The sequence below is a fragment of the Oncorhynchus masou genome, chromosome 20, assembly GCF_036934945.1.
Source record: "Oncorhynchus masou masou isolate Uvic2021 chromosome 20, UVic_Omas_1.1, whole genome shotgun sequence".
NCBI lineage: Eukaryota > Metazoa > Chordata > Actinopteri > Salmoniformes > Salmonidae > Oncorhynchus > Oncorhynchus masou.
The window spans coordinates 10,531,443-10,552,228 of NC_088231.1; the positions used below are offsets into that span (position 1 = coordinate 10,531,443).

Consider the following 20,786-nt stretch of genomic DNA (forward strand, 5'->3'; position numbering starts at 1 on the left):
GGTGGTGTAATTGCTTCGACTCGTTCCCCGCTCCCCCCTTTTTAGTTTTTTTTGTACAAATGTGCAATGCACTTTCCTAACTGTGTAAGGCAGCAATACGCAACAAAGCGTATAGTCTGCCGGAAAACCACACGAAGAAGTAGTAGACGGAAGTGAACAGTGACCAAGAACGCTTTCCACGTTAGCGTTTCTTTTGTTATTTAGACATTTATTAACACTTTGGAACTCAAAATATGATTAATTTAACTGCACAGCATCACTTATGTACCCCGGGTAGTGTTTAATTAGCGTTGAAGACAGGACTTGGTTGATATAGGTGATATAGTTAACGCTAGCTCGCGGCTAACAATGGCTACCTGTAACTCTAATGTTATGGTTTTTCACACTCAAATAGCCTCCATCATGGAGGTGCTAGCAAATGCAGCCGTTGCAGAAATCTGTAAACTCGTAGATGACGACTATGCAGTGTTTCGTTTGGAAATGACTCAAAGCCAGAAAGAAAACAGGGCATTGCGGAGGAAACTACAGCTACTTGAACTGAAGGTGACACGGGAGCGCGCAGAGAGGACAACGCGGGAGCGCGCAGAGAGGACAACGCGAGAGCGCGTCCTCGCCAGTCGTCCCAGTAGTGTCAAGATCCTCGACCGATACAGAGGAATGGCAAGAGGTACATTTAGCAGAAGGCCGAGGCTGTGGGGGCATGTCGTCCCGTTCCCCTCTGCGCATGTGTTCAGATGTCTTACCCAGAGTTGGGTATTGTTCAGTTTTTGGATAGTGTGCCAAACTTCCCCTGATTACTTAGCTAGCTGCCGTGCATTTCTTTCCATGTTACGTTTATTTTACCAGGCAGGTCAATTAATAACAAATACTTCTTGCAGCAAGACAATATTCTAACCAGATTTTTGATTTACTGAATTTCCTATTGTCATGCTCAATTAAAATAATGTGATGCATGGAACATAATCAATAAATAGTATGTCAATAATTTATTATAAGTGTTACGCAGCGCATGTGTCCCCGACCTCCCCCAGATAGCATATGAAAGAGTCAGCATTGAGCAAATTTTAACATGCAGCTGGCCAAGAACAGAGCAGCACATTTTGATCTCCATTGTAATCAGAGGGCTAATTTCAATACTATGCATGCTAGCCTCTCTTGTCTAAGAGTTGAGGAGAGACCGACTGCATCGCTTCTCGTTTTAATAAGAAACAATGTGTTTAATTCCAAATTGCTTGCATAGTCAACTTACACACAGCACTGACACAGACCCCACCAAGCCGCACTGCTTCTTGACACACTGCTCGCTTAATCTGGAAGCCAGTCGCACCAATATGTCGGAGGAAACACCGTACAGCTGGCGACCTGAAGTCAGCGTGCATGCGCCCGGCCTCAAGGAGTCTCTAGCGCGCGATGGGAAAAGGACATCCCAGCCGGCCAAACCCACCCCTAACCCGGACGACGTGCACCGTCTCATAGGTCTCCCGATTTGCGGCTGGCTGCGACACAGCCTGGGATCAAACCCGGATCTGGAGTGAACTCTCTACCACTGCGATGCAATGCCTTAAACCTCTGTGCCACTCGGGAGGCCCCAGAAATAGCTTTTGATTTTTATAATATAGCCTATATGTGGTGTTCAATGCAAGCCTACATATACAGTTCAAGTCGGAAGTTTACATACACCTTAGCCAAATACATTTAAACTCACTTTCACAATTCCTGACATTTAATCCCAGTAAAAATTCCCTGTCTTAGGTCAGTTAGGATCACCACTTTATTTTAAGACTGAAATGTCAGAATAATTGTAGAGCGAATGATTTCTTTCAGCTTTTATTTATTTCGTCACATTCCCAGTGGGTCAGAAGTTTACATACACTCAATTAGTATTTGGTAGCATTGCCTTTAAATTGTTTAACTTGAGTCAAACGTTTGGGGTAGCCTTCCACAATAAGTTAGGTGAATTTTGGCCCATTCCTCCTGACAGAGCTGGTGTAACTGAGTCAGGTTTGTAGACTTCCTTGCTCACACACACTTTCTCAGTTCTGCCCACAAATTGTCTATAGGATTAAGGTCAGGACTTTGTGATGGCCACTCTAATACATTGCCTGTTGTCCTTAAGCCATTTTGCCACAACTTTGGAAGTATGCTTGGGGTCATTGTCCATTTGGAAGACCCATCTGTGACCAAGCTTTAACTTCCTGACTGATGTCTTGAGATGTTGCTTCAATATATCCACATCATTTTCCTACCTCATGATGCCATCTATTTTGTGAAGTGCACCAGTTCCTCCTGCAGCAAAGCACCCCCACAACATGATGCTGCCACACCCGTGCTTCACGGTTGGGATGGTGTTCTTCGGGCTTGCAAGCCTGCCCCTTTATCCTCCAAACATAACGATGGTCATTATGGCTAAACAGTTCTATATCAGACCAGAGGATATTTCTCCAAAAAGTATGCTGTTTGTCCCCATGTACAGTTGCAAACTGTAGTCTGGCTTTTTTATGGCGGTTTGCAGCGGTGGCTTCTTCCTTGCTGAGCGGCCTTTCAGGTTACATCGATATAGGAGTCATTTTACTGTGGATATCGATATTTTTTTACCTATTTCCTCCAGCATCTTCATAAGGCCCTTTGCTGCTGTTCTGGGATTGATTTGCACTTTTCGCACCAAAGTACGTTCATCTCTAGGAGACAGGGATTCACATCAATACGCTATGTAGATATCAATAAGTCATATACGTATCGCCGTAGACTACACCGCTGCTGTCATCCTTACCTTCAAGTTGGATAATCTTTGGATGCCGACAGCAGTCGCACCATTGGAAGCCTCTACAAAAGCCTATTTCTGCTCTTTTCCCGGGATCCATCAAACACATTTGTTGTGTCATCATAGTGGTCTCTGATTTGTGGTCAGACTCACTCAGGTGGAACAAACTTAAAAACTTGCGACTTTATCAATGCTGATTTGAATGTCATTGAGAAAACAGGAATGCAATTTTTTCTCTCGCAAACATCCTTTTGAATTTAAAAGTAATCCCCGAAGTATCAAAAGTATCTAATCTGATTACAATAATTTTGCTGGTAATGTAACAGATTAGTTACCGATTCTTGTAATCCCTTACTCCCAGCCCTGTATATAACTGGCCTAATAACTCACCAACGAGCAAGGAATATCAACTAATGTGCACACACGCGGCAATAATCTCTGATCTGAAAAGTGCATTCACTCGTATGTTTGAAAGACCGCTCGTAGGCTAGCTACCCCGCCAATAGAATCCTACTCCGTTGCGCTCTGGCTCTGCCTACAAGAGTTAGATTCGTTTTGGTTTGTTGCATTGAAAAGGGGCTGATTTATAATGTTGATGAGATCACAGAAAAAACATTGATTTATATAGTGCAAACTAATGGGGTGAACTCAGTGAAGTTAAATCTCTTGGTCTCTGCAGAGGCCTGGCATTTCTTCTGAGCAGCAGTCCTTCGATGAGTTTTAAAGCCTGTTGGCAACCAATCAATGTTGCATTACTGCCACCTACTAGACTGAAGTACAACTCCCTTATACAGTGCTTGAATGAATAAATAAATAATAACCCTACCTTCGAACACTACACTCACAAAAAAACACCACCCTACTCCACTATTTAAAACTATTTAATCCTACCTCAGGCCAACAACCTGGAAGAATGGGACACCACCACTCAACACACCCTGTAACTCTTCTGGTGTCAAGTCTCGCACACCCAAATACCTCTCTGCAGCTGCCATCCACAACCTCAATTTTCTGTGACTTACGTTCCATCCGTGCAGTACAGTTGATAACTATAATCTGTTCTATAAATGCTAAAAATCTAATCTTACTGAAACATATCACTTGCTGGCCTAACCCTCTACTACTCACACCACTCCTCTCAGGATCCGTCCTCCTTGACCCATCTTCCTCTGCTTTCTTCACTGCCTCAGCATATGACAACTTCTGCACTATTCTAACCCTGGAAACCACCCCAACCTGCCTCTCTTGCACTGGACATTTCTGATCCCCAGTCCCATGGGCACCCCTACAATTAACACATACCACTACTTTCCCCAATGCTACACATTCCTTTGTCTCATGCCGTTCTGCACACTTCTCACACCTAGGAACCTCCCTCCAACACACTACTGCCACATGCCCAGAGCAGCATTCCTGGAGGAGGTGCGCATCTTAGAGGAAACATTGGTTGTGGGTCCCCTGGAGGTCAGCCCCCGCCAGATAGCATATGAACAGGTTATAAACCATAGCAAATGGGTAGAATTGCAGGAAATTAGCTTGAAATAAGCAAAATGCGTAAAATACCATGAGATTAGCTATAAAACTGCACATTTACCTTGGAGATACAGAGGAGTCCGATATTATTGAAACCCTTGATAACGGTGAGAAAAAGGACTGTAAAATAAATTATTAAAATACTGAGCTATATTGTATGACCTTTTTGGAGGGGGAATTTATATTATTTTCACCACCACTGGTGGTCTAGTCATCTGACCAAAGCACCGCTTCCAATCCAATTTACAATGCTGTTTAGCTCCAGGTGTTTACATTTTTTGGACGACATTAAAATGGTGGGTTTGGAGCTGAAATGAGGATGCACGAGCAGAAAATAACCCCATACCTACTGTGAACAAGGCTGTAGACCATTCCTCCATACAGAATCCTTCCAAAATCTTGATATCCTTCGTCTGCACTTATGGACTGCCTTCTTCAATTCAAACTATGTTTTTAATAGGTTTTAAGTCCGGAGACTGAGATGGCCATTGCAATTAACCATTTCTTTGCGGATTTTGATGTTTGCTTGGGGTTATTGTCTTGCTGGAAGATCCATTTGCTGTCAAGTTTTAGTCTCCTGGCAGAGGCAACCAGGTTTTTGGAAAAAACTATCCTGATACTGAGTAAAGTTCATTATGCCATTGACCATTACAAGGGCACCAGGACCAGTGGAAGCAAAATAGAGCCATAACATCAAAGATCCACCACCCTATATTACAATTGCAGTTTGTAGTGATGCAATTTTTTTTTTTGCATATCTAATTTCAATCAGTTCTTTTTCCTGCAGTCTGAACAGCCAAAAAGCACATGGAATCATATATTTCAAGCCATACAAATCTGATTCCTGTCCATGCGAACAGTCAAATCTGATTTATTTTCCCTCAAGTGGTTTTTAGACTTATTTAGCATACCTTGTTGCCTGCTAGCTACTCTGTTGACAGTTTTGACAATAACATGTTGTAGCTAGCTAGCTAGTTGACTGCTGTGACTAGCCAAAAAGGACTCATTTTGAAAGTTGGATCTTTAAGTGTTCTTACACTATGATTTTGAACATTCAAAGCAACTGGGAAACGTCCATAGCAGGCATTGTTGTCACGTTAGCTTGCTACATAACTTCTGAGTGATAGGAACCATGTGCACTACCACCAATCAGCCTACAAAACTGCGCACACACCTGTCGTTACTATGACAACTGGCGTAGCTGTTTGTAACTTGCTGTTTGGACAGTCAGAGTTCCAAAACAGATTTGAAAACTAAACGGATTTGAGCATTAAGGCCTGCAGTGTGAACAGGGCTTTAGTTCCATGCCCCCTGACATTATCCTCACAAGGTGAGGTATTGAAAGGTATTAAAAACAGGAGTGTCAATAATGTGGACCCCTACCCTTTTTGAGAATTGTATTTATTACTTGTTGAACAAAATCTATTTCTCTGAGCAATTGTATTATTATAAAACATAACCACCCATTTCCCCCCCAATAACTCTCTTAGGTGAAGGACATCTCACTGGAGGCCACATGAGCTTTGTGAAGCCTGCAGGACACAAAACATGGAGAGATGACCAACCCATACCTATAGATGAGGGGAGTGGAACCTCAAACCAGCATGTTATTGTGATCGAGGTTAGTGTCATAGTGTAACATAAAAAATGACAGTCCATCAAATGTGGCCTGTTTTATTTCAGAAAGGCTCCTCTTAGCTATTCACTTGCTTACATGTGCATCCTGATTTATCTGCCATAGGGGAGCTTGTGAGACTTCCCTATGACACTCTTATCCAATTCAACTCATGTACCTGTAATAACCTCCTCTCTTCATGTGTCAGTCTGCAGATGCAGAGGCTGCAGGTCCTGGAGGATCGTCTTTGGTCAAGCAGGAAAGGACTGAAGGAGAGCACCGACGACACAGCAGAGACATCCAGATTGGAGCGGCTGGAGTGGCGCCCCCTCTAGCCACGGAGGACCTCGTCACAGCGCCCCAGCCCATGGCCCTATGCAGCATCACGGAGGTCAGTGGAACGCTGAATGCCGTCCTCAAGTCAGAGAAAGACACAGAGACTTTAATTGTAACACAAAGGTTCTTACGCACAGGACCTGACCACAGATCAGACCCAGAGAGACTGGGACCACTGGGCTGTCCTGTACCTGGCTCAGAGTATTTACTTTATGGTAACCCAAGCCTTAGGATGGTTCATTCCCATCTGGACTCAGGTGACGCGTTAGAGACTGGCAATGATCTGTCATGTTCTTACACTACAGAGATGGACCCTGGCAACATGCCCTTGGGTTTAGAGACACAGACTGATCTGTCTAGAGGGGACTGGAACCGGTACAGTAGTAGTGTGTACTCTGAAGGCTGCCTAGATAAGAAAGGGGAGGTTATAGTCGATGAGAGGACTGTCAAAGTGAAGGGCGAGGCTCCTCTGACATGGAATGTAGACGAGACTCGCTTAGGAGATGGACACTCACAGGGCAGAGATTTCTTAGATTACAGGGAAATCTTAGAGACAAATCCAAATATCGCGACCCACTCCCCTTTACACACGTTCAGGGAGCGTGACCCAGTGTCCATGTTGATGGGGCCTTTCGATTCACAGAGCCGGGACCTTTTCGAACAGGTTTTGAACTCAAATGACCAAAGGGCCAAGGTTTTGGGAGGTGGAACAAAATCAGGCGATAGTAAAGAGAAGCAGTTCCTCTGCATGTTCTGTAACGAAGGCTTCAATTGCCCACAGAAGGTAGAGATCCACCAGAGGGTCCACATAGGGGTGAAACCCTTCAGCTGTACCCAGTGTCATATGCACTTTGCTGAGGCTGGCAACCTGAAGAGGCACCAGAGGGTCCACACAGGGGAGAAACCCTTCAGCTGTGTCCAGTGTCACATGCGCTTCACCCAGGCTGGTGACCTGAAGAGGCACCAGAGGGTCCACACAGGGGAGAAACCCTTCAGCTGTACCCAGTGTCACATGCGCTTCACCCAGGCTGGCAACCTAAAGATGCACCTGAAGGTCCACACAGGAGAAAGGCCATTTGCCTGTACGCACTGTGTGAAAAGGTTCTCAGAGAGGAGATGCCTTAGGATACACCAGCTGAAAAAACATTCCACTCTATAACATAGAAAGTAACTATTCCACTCGATAGCCTCTGACACTTAGATCTAACCCTGCATTATAGACAAAAATACATTTTCATTAATGTCAGCAGATGCGTTTAGAGTAACGAGAGTAACATATTTCAGTGTTGAATATTCCTGTGTAAATATTACATCCAGGCATTGTGTGATACAATGCATATGGAAAGTATTCAGACCCCTTGACTTCTTCCACATTTTGTTACTCTACAGCCTTATTCTAAAATGGATTAAATATATTTTTTTCCTCATCAATCTACACAGAATACCCCATAATGACAAAGCAAAAATAGTTTTTTTGACTAAATTTATAAAAAATAAACTGAAATATCACATTTACATAAGTATTCAGATCCTTTACTCAGTTCTTTGTCTAAAGCACCTTTGGCTGCGATTACATCCTTGAGTCTTCCTGGATATGACGCTACAAGCTTGGCACACCTGTATTTGGGGAGATTCTTCCATTCTTCTTTACAGATCCTCAAGTGCTGTAAGGTTGGATTGGAGTGTCGCTGCACAGCTATTTTCAGGTCTCTCCAGGGATGTTCAATTGGGTTCAAGTCTGGGCTCTGGTTGGGTTGCTCAAGGACATTCAGAGACTTGTCCCAAAGACACTCTTGGCTGTGTCCTTAGGGTTATTGTCCTGTTGGAAGGTGAACCTTTGCCCCAGTCTGAGGACCTGAGCACTCTGGAGCAGGTTTTCATCAAGAATCTCTCTGTACTTTGCTCCGTTCATCTTTCCCTCAATCCTGACTAGTCTCCCAGTCCCTGCCTGCCGCTGAAAAACATCCCCACAGCATGATGCTTCCACCACCATGCTTCACAGTAGGGATTGTGAAAGGTTTCCTCCAGACGTGACACTTGGCATTCAGGCCAAAGAGTTCAATCTTGGTTTCATCAGACCAGAGAATCTTGTTTCTCATGGCCAGAGTCCTTTAGCTGCCCCTTGGCAAACTCGAAGGGAGCTGTCATGTGCCTTTTACTAAGGAGTGGCTTCAGTCTGGCCACTCTACTATAAAAGCCTGATTGGTGGAGTGCTGCGGAGATGGTTGTCCTTCTGGAAGTTTCTCCCACCTCCACAGAGGAACTCTGCTGCTCTGTCACAGCGACCATCGGGTTCTTGGTCACCTCCCTGACCAAGGCCCTTCTCCCCCGATTACTCAATTTGGCCGGGTGGCCAGCTTTAGGAAGAGTCAGTATTTCCGGCACCGACAGAGATGGCAGCCTCGCTTCGTGTTCCTAGGAAACTATGCAGTTTTTTGTTTTTTTACGTGTTATTTCTTACATTAGTACCCCAGGTCATCTTTGGTTTCATTACATACAGTCGAGAAGAACTACTGAATATAAGAGCAGCGTCAACTCACCATCAGTACGACCAAGAATATGACTTTCGCGAAGCGGATCCTGTGTTCTGCCTTTCACCCAGGACAACGGAATGGATCCCAGACGGCGACCCAAATAAACAACTTCGTAAAAGAGGGAAACGAAGCAGTCTTCTGGTCAGACTCCGGAGACGGGCACATCGTGCACCACTCCCTAGTATACTTCTCGCCAATGTCCAGTCTCTTGACAACAAGGTTGATGAAATCCAAGCACGGGTAGCATTCCAGAGGGACATCAGAAACTGTAACGTTCTTTGCTTCATGGCTCACTGGAGAGACGCTATCGGAGTCGGTGCAGCCAGCTGGTTTCTCCACGCATCGCGCCGACAGAAACAAACATCTTTCTGGTAAGAAGAGGGGCAGGGGCATATGCCTTATGGCTAACGAGACGTGGTGTGGCCACAACAACATAGAGGAACTCAAGTCCTTCTGTTCACCTGATTTAGAATTCCTCACCATCAAATGTCGACCGCATTATCTACCAAGGGAATTCTCTTCGATTATAATCACAGCCGTATATATTCCCCCCCAAGCAGACACATCGATGGCTCTGAAGGAACTTTATTTGACTCTTTGCAAACTGGAATCCATACATCCTGAGGCTGCATTCATTGCTGGGGATTTTAACAAGGCTAATCTGAAAACAAGACTCCCTAAATTGTATCAGCATATCGATTGCACAACCAGGGCTGGCAAAACCTTGGATCATTGCTATTCTAACTTCCGCGACGCATATAAGGCCCTGCCCCGCCCTCCTTTCGAGAAAAGCTGACCACGACTCCATTCTGTTGATCCCTGCCTACAGACAGAAACTAAAACAAGAAGCTCCCACGCTGAGGTCTGTCCAACGCTGGTCCGACCAATCTGATTCCACACTCCAAGACTGCTTCCATCACGTGGACTGGGATATGTTTCGTATTGCGTCAGACAACAACATTGACGAATACGCTGATTCGGTGTGCGAGTTCATTAGAACGTGCGTTGAAGATGTCGTTCCCATAGCAACGATTAAAATATTCCCAAACCAGAAACCGTGGATTGATGGCAGCATTTGCGTGAAACTGAAAGCGCGAACCACTGCTTTTAATCAGGGCAAGGTGACCGGAAACATGACCGAATACAAACAGTGTAGCTATTCCCTCCACAAGGCAATCAAACAAGCTAAGCGTCAGTATAGAGACAAAGTAGAATCTCAATTCAACGGCTCAGACACAAGAGGTATGTGGCAGGGTCTACAGTCAATCACGGATTACAAAAAGAAAACCAGCCCCGTCACGGACCAGGATGTCTTGCTCCCAGGTAGACTAAATAACTTTTTTGCCTGCTTTGAGGACATTACAGTGCCACTGACACGGCCTGCAACCAAAACATGTGGCCTCTCCTTCACTGCAGCCGAGGTGAGTAAAACATTTAAATGTGTTAACCCTCGCAAGGCTGCAGGCCCAGACGGCATCCCCAGCCGCGCCCTCAGAGCATGCGCAGACCAGCTGGCTGGTGTGTTTACGGACATATTCAATCAATCCCTATCCCAGTCTGCTGTTCCCACATGCTTCAAGAGGGCCACCATTGTTCCTGTTCCCAAGAAAGCTAAGGTAACTGAGCTAAACGACTACCGCCCCGTAGCACTCACTTCCGTCATCATGAAGTGCTTTGAGAGACGAGTCAAGGACCATATCACCTCCACCCTACCTGACACCCTAGACCCACTCCAATTTGCTTACCGCCCAAATAGGTCCACAGACGATGCAATCTTAACCACACTGCACACTGCCCTAACCCATCTGGACAAGAGGAATACCTATGTGAGAATGCTGTTCATTGACTACAGCTCAGCATTTAACACCACAGTCCCCTCCAAGCTCGTCATCAAGCTCGAGACCCTGGGTCTCGACCCCGCCCTGTACAACTGGGTACTGGACTTCCTGACGGGCTGCCCCAAGGTGGTGAGAGTAGGCAACAACATCTCCACCCCGCTGATCCTCAACACTGGGGCCTCACAAGGGTGCGTTCTGAGCCCTCTCCTGTACTCCCTGTTCACCCACAACTGCGTGGCCACGCACGCCTCCAACTCAATCATCAAGTTTGCGGACGACACAACGGTGGTAGGCTCGATTACCAACAATGACGAGACGGCCTACAGGGAGGAGGTGAGGGCCCTCGGAGTGTGGTGTCAGGAAAATAACCTCACACTCAACGTTAACAAAACTAAGGAGATGATTGTGGACTTCAGGAAACAGCAGAGGGAACACCCCCCGATCCACATTGATGGAACAGTAGTGGAGAGCATAGTAAGTTTTAAGTTCCTCGGCATACACATCACAGACAAACTGAATTGGTCCACCCACACAGACAGCGTTGTGAAGAAAGCGCAGCAGCGCCTCTTCAACCTCAGGAGGCTGAAGAAATTCGGCTTGTCACCAAAAGCACTCACAAACTTCTACAGATGCACAATCGAGAGCATCCTGGCGGGCTGTATCACCACCTGGTACGGCAACTGCTCCGCCCACAACCGTAAGGCTCTCCAGAGGGTAGTGAGGTCTGCACAACGCATCACCGGGGGCAAACTACCTGCCCTCCAGGACACCTACACCACCCGATGTTACAGGAAGGCCATAAAGATCATCAAGGACAACAACCACCCGAGCCACTGCCTGTTCACCCCGCTATCATCCAGAAGGCGAGGTCAGTACAGGTGCATCAAAGCTGGGACCGAGAGACTGAAAAACAGCTTCTATCTCAAGGCCATCAGACTGTTAAACAGCCACCACTAACATTGAGTGGCTGCTGCCAACACACTGACTCAACTCCAGCCACTTTAATAATGGGAAATGATGTAGTGATATAGTCACTTTAAACAATGCTACCTAATATAATGTTTACATACCCTACATTATTCATCTCATATGTATACGTATATACTGTACTCTATATCATCTACTGCATCTTTATGTAATACATGTATCACTAGCCACTTTAACTATGCCACTTTGTTTACATACTCATCTCATATGTATATACTGTACTCGATACCATCTACTGTATCTTGCCTATGCCGCTCTGTACCATCACTCATTCATATATCTTTATGTACATATTCTTTATCCCCCTACACTTGTGTGTATAAGACAGTAGTTTTGGAATTGTTAGTTAGATTACTTGTCGGAACTAGAAGCACAAGCATTTCGCTACACTCGCATTAAGATCTGCTAACCATGTGTATGTGACAAATAAAATTTGATTTGATTTGATGGTTCCCAACTTCTTCCATTTAAGAATGATGGAGGCCACTGTGTTCTTGGGAACCTTCAACACTGCAGACATGTTTTGGACCCCTTCCCCAGATCTGTGCCTCGACACAATCCTGTCTCGGAGCTCTACGGACAATTTCTTCGACCTCATGGCTTGATTTTTGCTTTGACATGGACTGTCAACTGTGGGACCTTTATATAGACCGGTGTGTGCCTTACCAAATCATGTCACACAATTGAATTTACCACAGGTGGACTCCAATCAATTTGTAGAAACATCTCAAGGGTGAGCAATGGAAACAGGATGCACCCAATCTCAATTTTGAGTCTCATAGCAAAGGGTCTGAATTTGCAAACATTCTAAAAACCTGTTTTTGCTTTGACATTATAGGATGTTGTGTGTAGATTGATGAGGGACTTTTAAAAAAAAAAAAAATCAATTTTAAAATAAGTCTGAAATGTAACAAAACGTTGAAATGTTTTTGGGGGGATTCAGTTCATTTGCATGGTAGAGGGACTTTGCAATGAATCTGATCACTCTTCATAACATTCTGGAGTATATGCAAATTGCCATAAAAATACAGTTCAAGGGGGCCGAATACTTTCACAAGGCACTGTATATTTGTGTCATTCTCAAAACTTTTGGCCACGACTACATGCCTGGGGGAGTGTAAGTCTGCGCAATCTATATCACTCTTCCAGGAGGAAGAGGAGGTGCTGCTGGTGAAGGAGGAGGGGTGAAATGCTTACTTACGGGTCATTGTTCAACAATGTAGAGCTAAAGATTTAATGAAACATTGAAATAGTGGCACGAGGTATATTACACAGTGAATAACAATAATGATTAAAAAAAGCATAAGTACAGTGCCTTGCGAAAGTATTCGAATAATTTTGCACACAAATTTTTCAGTTTTTGATTTGTTAAAAAAGTTTGAAATATCCAATAAATGTCGTTCCACTTCATGATTGTGTCCCACTTGTTGTTGATTCTTCACAAAAAAATACAGTTTTATATCTTTATGTTTGAAGCCTGAAATGTGGCAAAAGGTCGCAAAGTTCAAGGGGGCCGAATACTTTCGCAAGGCACTGTGTATAATGAACAAAAATTTAAATGCAACATGTAAAGTGTTGGTCCCATGTTTCATGAGCTGAAGCTACCAGAACTTTACCATATGCACAAAAAGGTAATTTCTCTCAAATGATGTGCACAAATGTGTTTACATCCATGTTAGTATTTCTCCTCTGCCAAGATAACCCATCCACCTGACAAGTATGGCATATCAAGAAACTGATTAAACAGCATGATCATTACACAGGTGCACCATGTACTGGGGACAATAAAAGGTCATTTTAAAATATGCTGTTTTGTCACACAACACAATGTCACAGATGTCTCAATGCCAGATTTATTTTTTTGTGTGTATTTTACCCCACTTTTTCTCACCAATTTCGATCTTGTCTCATTGCTTGAATTCCCCAACGGACTCAGGAGGCGAAGGTTGAGTCATACGTCCTCTGAAACATGACCCGCCTAACCGCGCTCCTTAACACCCGCCAGCTTAACCCGGAACCCAGCTGCACCAATGTGTCGGAGGAAACACTGTTCAACTGTCAGCCTACAGGCACCCGTTCCACCACATGGAGTCGCTAAAGCACGATGAGCCAAGTAAAGCCTCCCCGGCCAAACCCTCCCCTAACCCCGACAGCGCTGGGCCAATTGTTCGCTGTCCTATGGGACTCCCGCCGGTTTTGGCACAGCCCGGGAATGAACCCGAGTCTGTAATAGCACCTTTAGCACTTCTATCCAGTGCCTTAGACCGCTGCGTCACTCTGGAAGCCCAGATGTCTCAAGTTTTGAGGGCGCGTGCAATTGGCATGCTGACTGCAGGAATGTCCACCTGAGCTGTTACCAATTGAATGTTCACTTCTCTACCATAAGCTGCCTCAGCGGTTTGCTGATGTCATGATTGTGAACAGAATGCCCCATGGTGATGGTGGGCTGATGGTATGGGCAGGCATAAGCTACGGCCAACAAACACAATTGCATTTATCGATGGCAATTTGAATGCACAGAGATACCATGACAAGATCCTGAGGCCAATTGTCTTGCCATTCATCTGCCGCCATTTCAGCATGATAATGCACCAGTTTTTCCTTGGCCTGCATACTCACCAGACATGTCAACCATTGAGCATGTTTGGGATGTTCTGAATCGACGTGTACGACAGCGTGTATCCAGCAACTTCGCACAGCCATTGAAGAGCAGTGGGACAACATTCCACAGGCCTCAGTCAACAGCCTGATCAACACTATGTGAAGGAGATGTGTCATGCTGCATGAGGCAAATGGTGGTCACACCAAATACTGACTGGTTTTCTGATCCACACTCTGCTTTTTTTTAAAGATATCTTTGACGAACAGATGCATATCTGTATTCCCAGTCATGTGAAATCCATAGATTAGGGCCTTAATGAATTTATTAGATTTGACTGATTTCCTTTTATGAACTACTGTGTGCATATTTTTGTTCAGTATATAAGCTTAAAATGTCTGTTATATATTGTGTTTGTACTGTGTAGGCTATATGTTCACATCCCTATTTCATTACTTCCATTCAACTGCTTTTTCTTTCCCAAGACACTTTTAATGAGAAAATTAATGCAGTTTATCAAGTTCATGCAGATTTCTTTGTTGATGTGTGTGATTTTCACATGGTGGATTTAAAACTTGTTTGTTTAATAAATACAAAATGGGACTTTTCATTTGGACTTTCATTGAATCTCTCTTTATTATACATCACCCTATTCTGCATGCACCCAACAGTGCTTTTATAACCAATATAAACTTAATAAATCTACCTACACATACCCACACAATAACAAACACCTACTGTACACGTCAACATAGGTTAGTCAGGTTTGTCTGACTTATTATAGCTGACTCATTCATCCACATCATATTTTTGTCCAACATGATGGGTTTAACAGCAATGAAGTCATTCTGTAACTACAGTATAGGACTCAAACGTAGTGGGGATGGGTAAAACACTCCATGTTGAAAGTCTGTTTATTATCTGTGTGTACCTACCTGAGGGAGTGTGTCTGTGTAATCTGTATCACCTGTCTCTTCCAGGAGGAGGGGGGTCCAGAGGTGCTGCTGGTGAAGGAAGAGGGGTGTGAGGAGGGTCTGGGGAACCCTGAGTTGACCATGGTCATGGAGGACAACCAGACGACACCACCTCCTGAACCCACAGAGGAACCAGCTGAGCAGCACAGGACCACATACAGTCTCACTGGGGTGAGCCCACTGAACTACTGTCTTAATGGTGTTAGGTCAGGGTTTGTATCCACAAAGCCACTCCGAGTATTAGTGCGGATCTAGGATTATTTTAGCCTTTTTGATCATACTGAATAAGATTATATAGACTGGTGGAGACTTGATCCTCAATCAGCAATTCTATTTTGAGACTCTTTATGGATACGGGCCCAGGTCTTGATTAATTTTGTCTTAAGTGTGGAACCATTCCTTACAATTATCAAACCATTAATGAGTGTAATAGCATTACATTTACATGTTACATAGCAATCCCCCATTGCCCAATCAGAAGATGCTCCATAGTAGGGTGCTAATATCAGATTTCTTGATCCAACATTCTCTCACTCTGTATCTCTTAGTCAGTAGACATGGAGGATGGGAAGCCTGATCTGCTGCTAGTCAAAGATGAGACAATAGAAGACAGACCAGAGAGTATCGATCTGCTGAGTGGACTAAAGATGGGGGAGCAAGGTAAGGGAGAAATACATATAACCTACATACAGTAATAGATATTCAATGGGAATAGTGATAAGCCTGGCAATTATTTCTTTCTTCATTCATAAAATGAAATCAATACAAGTTATGTTTACCTTCAAAAGTTTCAAGTTGCATATGTCGAATGCACAAGTATAGTAAAATGCTAAACTTGCAAGCCCAACCCGCCAGTGCAGTATTCAATATCAAATAGTATAACTTATAAAGAAAAAGTATTAAAAAAAAAGAGAAATAAGAGAGGAAGCTGTATACAGGGTCAGTGCAGGTACCAAATGTACAATGTAACCGGATACTGGAGTATTTGAGGTAGATGCAGTGCCTTCGGTAAGTATTCACAACAGTGGCGGTCAGTGCCAGAGCATGGCCTTAACACCTTATTAGAGCATATTGAATGACTGTCATTCATATTCCATTCATCCAGCACAATGTAACATCGACAGGTTTAGGATACTACATGATACTCACATTTCCCCTATACCCATCATGAGGTTGCTACAAAAGGTCAAGAGAAAAATTAGTCATTAAGACAGTTGACACATTCAATACCGCCTTGCACACTCTTGCCTGCATCTAGCTGATCTAGGGTCATTACTGATGTAGTCATTAGTCCTACATTTGCAAATGACAGTTTCTATTTGCCAAATTTAGTTATGTTTATTCCTGTTTCATTCTGTTTAAGAAATGCTTTTCAACAGAATCAGCTGAATGAATACACTCCTGATCACCGCAAACACAGTTCACTTTCATAGCAGCCACATACAAAAAGCATGATCATTTGCTCGTTGTATAATTCCTACTCGCATCTATGCGCTCTCCTCCTGTCACCTTTTCCCTTGGCTTGTGGACTTTCCAAGCTAAACCGTCATTCCATAACTGCTAACCGCCACACACGGCCTACATCACTGTCACCTAACGTCATAGTCAACATATTTAGCTACTAGCATTACTAAACCAGCCACAATCGTTAGTGTACAGCAGGCAGTTTAGCATTTACACCGGCAGGCCCCGGTGGCAATAAATTAATAAATACCAAAAGCTTACCAAGGGAGAGTTTCAGTGTTAGATAGCCATATCCAGCTAGCTAACATAGCATCTCTCTCTGTTTGAGCCGGGTGTTTGAGTAAGCTAAACCAACTAGCGGCATTCGCTAGCTAGATAATTGAAAGTGAAAGTAAAAAAATAAAAAATATAGCTAGCTCTCTTTCTTAATCCTCCATTTTTTTAAATGTATTTGTTAAAACTGTTCAACTCCTCACTACATTTTATGCACTGCAGTTACAGCTAGCTGTAGCTTATGCTTTCAGTACTAGATTCATTCTCTGATCCTTTGATTTGGTCGACAACAGTTCTGCAAGAACTCTGATAGTTTGGAGGATGTCCTCCGGATGTTGTCATAATTACTGTGAAAGTCTATGGAAGGGGGTGAGAACCATGAATATTTTGTATTGAAGTCAATATACCTAGAGGAAGATGGAAACTAGCTGTCCTCCGGCTACACCATGGTGCTACCCCAGAGAGTGCTGTTAAGGTTACTGTAGACCTTTATTGCAAAAGTGTGTTTTTAAACAGTTATTTGGTAACATGAATATATTTAGTATAGTTTTATCTAAAAATTGTAACTTTAAAAAAATGTTTAACGATTTTTATTTTTATGTAATTCACTGAGGAGGTCCCTTCCCTGATTCGCACCCCTTGAGATTTTCCACGTTTTGTTGTATTACAGCCTGAATTTAAGATGTATTATATTGAGAATTTTTTTGTCACTGGCCTACACACAATAACCCATAATGTCATAGTGCAATTCATTAAAAATTAAAAGCTGAAATATCTTAAGTCAGTAAGTATTCAACCCCTTTGTTAGGGCAAGCCTAAATAAGTTCAGGAGTAAACATTTGCTTAAAAGTCACATAAGTTGCATGGACTCACTCTGTGTGCAGTAAGTGTGTAACATATATTTTTTTATGACTAGCTCATCTCTGTACCCCACACATAGAACAATATGTAAGGTCCCCCAGTTGAGAAGTGAATTTCAAACACAGATTCAACCAGGGAGGTTTTCCAATGTCTCGCAAAGAAGAGCACCTATTGGTAAAAAAAAGAAAAAAAGTTGACATTGAATATCCCTTTGAGCATGAAGTTATTAATTGCACTTTGGATGATATATATATACACACACACACAGTCACTACAAAGGTATAGATGTCTTTCCTAACTCAGTTGCGGAGAAGAAAGAAACCGCTCAGGGGTTTCACCATGAGGCCAATGGTGAATTTAAAACAGTTGCAGAGTTTAATGGCTGTGAAAGGAGAAAACTGAGGATGTATCAACAACATTGTAGTTATTCCACAGTACTAACCTAATTGACAGAGTAAAAAGCCTGTACAGAATACAATATTCCAAAACATGCATACTGTTTGAAATAAGGCAATACCGCATAATATGAAAACATGTTTTAAAAATATATTAGCAAATGTATTGAAAATGAAATATAGAAATATCTAATTTACATAAGTATTCACCCCCCTGTCAATACTTTGTAGAAGCACCATTGGCAGCGGTTACAATTGTGAGTCTTTCTGGCTAAGTCTCTAATAAGAGTTTTCCACACCTGGATTGTGTAACAATTGTGCATCATATTTGCAAAATTCTTCAAGCTCTGTCAAATGGGTTGTTGATCATTGCTAGACAACAATTTTCAGGTCTTACCATAGATTTTAAAGTAGATTTAAGTAAAAAACTAACTTGGCCACTCAGGAACATTCACTGTCTTATTGGTAAGCAGTGCTTATTGGTAAGCAGTGTAGATTTGGCCTTGTGTTTTAGGTTATTGTCCTGCCGAAAGGAAAATTAATCTCCCAGTGTCTGGTGGAAAGCAGACTAAACCAGGTTTTCGTCTAAGGTTTTGCCTGGGCTAAGCTCCCTTTAGATTTTTTTAAAATCCATTTTGAATTCAGGCTCTAACAACAAAATGTGGAATAAGTGAAGGGTTATGAATGCTTTCATGTAGACAGGGATTAGGAGGAAATCCTAAAACAAAAATCCACAAAACACACATAATAATGTATGAACTTGACCAGGTAATTGACAAAAAAAAATACTCCACATGTAGAGTTCTCTGCCATGTTTGTAAAGTCTATTTTGTAACCTCTCCCTGCAGGTAGTTGGCTGGAGGCTAACAGGGGAGACTGGGCAGCCATCTTGAATTCCCAGACCCAGGCGGGTGCAGTCAAGCACCCAGGGGACAACATCACTGAGCAGGGCAGAACCGGAGGCGACATAGTGGAGGTCAGTGGATGGGACAGCATCCTCAACTCTGGACTTGGGAACAACACTGTTAACCACAACCAGAAACAGACATGCGAACACAAAACAACAGCTGAACTTAGTCTGTATGACAACAGACTGTCTGAGACCAGGGAGAGGCGTAGATTTGGTCTGCAAGGACGGGGACATGTCCGTATGCAGCGGGAGAGAACAGACACAGACTCGGCTAGCGATGCTCCGTCCTGCTCCTATAGTTGTGATTCAGAGAGACTGATGACGCCTCAGGTTAACCCCTTAACAGGTGCTGCCTTCAGCCTGCCTTCTATAGGATCTATCAACTGGAACATGGACCCTGCGAAAACACAGACCCTCCCTGGCCTTCATCCTCCTCACACTCTCCTTATGTTAAACCAGACCTCAGACAGTGCCAGTGCCTCAACACTAAATGGGTACACAAGCCCATTGACAAATGACATTAGTGGTGACGCTATCATCATATCCAGTGGCAAAGAGAAGCACTTCTCATGTTCGTTCTGTGGGAAAGCCTTCAATTTCCGCAAACAGCTGGAGATCCACCAGAGGACGCACACGGGGGAGAAACCTTTCGGCTGTCACCTGTGCCGAGCCAGTTTCTCCCACTCGTTCACCCTGAAGAGGCATCAGCGGGTCCACACAGGGGAGAAACCCTATACCTGCCCTCACTGTGAGAAGAGGTTCTCCCACCAGCACCATCTGAAGAGGCATTTGAAGGTCCATACGGGAGAGAGGCCGTTCGCCTGCACTCATTGTGGGAAGAGGTTCTCAGACAGAAGCTACCTCAGGATACACCAGCAGAAAAACCATTCCCATCTATAACATAGAAAGTAACTATTCCACTTAAAAGCTACTGACGTTTAGATCAGACCATGCATGAAAGACAAATATGCATTTTTTGTTGTCAGCAGAAAAGATCCACAAATGCATTTGGAATAACAAGAGTAATCGATTTCAGATTTTCATCTAGACTTGTACAGTGCCTTCAGAAAGTATTCATACCCCTTGACTTTTTCCACATTTTGTTATGTTACAAAGTGGGATTAAAGTGGATTTAATTGTACTTTTTATGTTAACAATCTACACAAAATACTCTAATGTCAGTGTAAGAACAATTCTAGTATTTGTAAAACATTTATGAAAAATAAAACATTAATATACTGTATCCTGATTAGTATTCATACAGTGTATTCGGAAAGTATTCAGACCCCTTGACTTTTGCCACATTTTGTTACGTTTCAGCCTTATTCTAAAATGGATTCAATAATTATTTTCCCTCAATCTACACACAATACCCCATAATGGCAATGCAAGAACAGGTTTTTAGAAATTTTAGCACATTTATAAACCATTGTTTAACTGAAATATCACATTTATGTAAGTATTCAGACCCTTTACTCAGTACTTTACTGAAGCACCTTTGACAGTGATTACAGTCTCGAGTCTTCTTGGGTATGACGCTACAAACTTGGCACACCTGTATTTGGAGAGTTTCTCCCATTCTTCGCTGCAGATCCCCTCAAGCTCTGTCAGGTTGGATCGGGAGCGTCACTGCACAGCTATTTTCAGGTCTCTCCAGAGATGTTCAATCGAGTTCAAGACCAGGCTCCAGCTTGGCCACTCAAGGA

The 20,786-nt window shown here is 43.4% G+C and overlaps 2 protein-coding genes across 2 annotated transcripts; both read left to right on the top strand.

Annotated features, from left to right (window-relative positions):
• The first annotated feature begins 51 nt into the window (after positions 1 to 51).
• Positions 52 to 20,323, top strand: LOC135506940 (uncharacterized). The gene is made up of 6 exons (XM_064926375.1): positions 52 to 667; positions 5,785 to 5,915; positions 6,118 to 6,300; positions 15,184 to 15,348; positions 15,726 to 15,837; positions 19,019 to 20,323. The coding sequence occupies exons 1-6, from the start codon at positions 349 to 351 to the stop codon at positions 19,978 to 19,980; spliced, it is 1,872 nt and encodes a 623-aa protein (XP_064782447.1). The 5' UTR covers positions 52 to 348; the 3' UTR covers positions 19,981 to 20,323.
• LOC135506960 (zinc finger protein 239-like) lies at positions 6,313 to 10,284 on the top strand. The gene has a single exon (XM_064926401.1). It carries the CDS (start codon positions 6,478 to 6,480, stop codon positions 7,402 to 7,404), a length of 927 nt encoding a protein of 308 aa, XP_064782473.1. The 5' UTR covers positions 6,313 to 6,477; the 3' UTR covers positions 7,405 to 10,284.
• Positions 20,324 to 20,786: the final 463 nt, after the last annotated feature.

Bases quoted from the DNA above. Each gene is read 5' to 3' on its own strand.
- LOC135506940 (XM_064926375.1), top strand. From the start codon at position 349: ATGGCTACCTGTAACTCTAATGTTATGGTTTTTCACACTCAAATAGCC. The intron at 668-5,784 runs GTACATTTAGCA...TAACTCTCTTAG, and splicing joins ATACAGAGGAATGGCAAGAG to GTGAAGGACATCTCACTGGA. The intron at 15,838-19,018 runs GTAAGGGAGAAA...CTCTCCCTGCAG, and splicing joins ACTAAAGATGGGGGAGCAAG to GTAGTTGGCTGGAGGCTAAC.
- LOC135506960 (XM_064926401.1), top strand. From the start codon at position 6,478: ATGGTTCATTCCCATCTGGACTCAGGTGACGCGTTAGAGACTGGCAAT.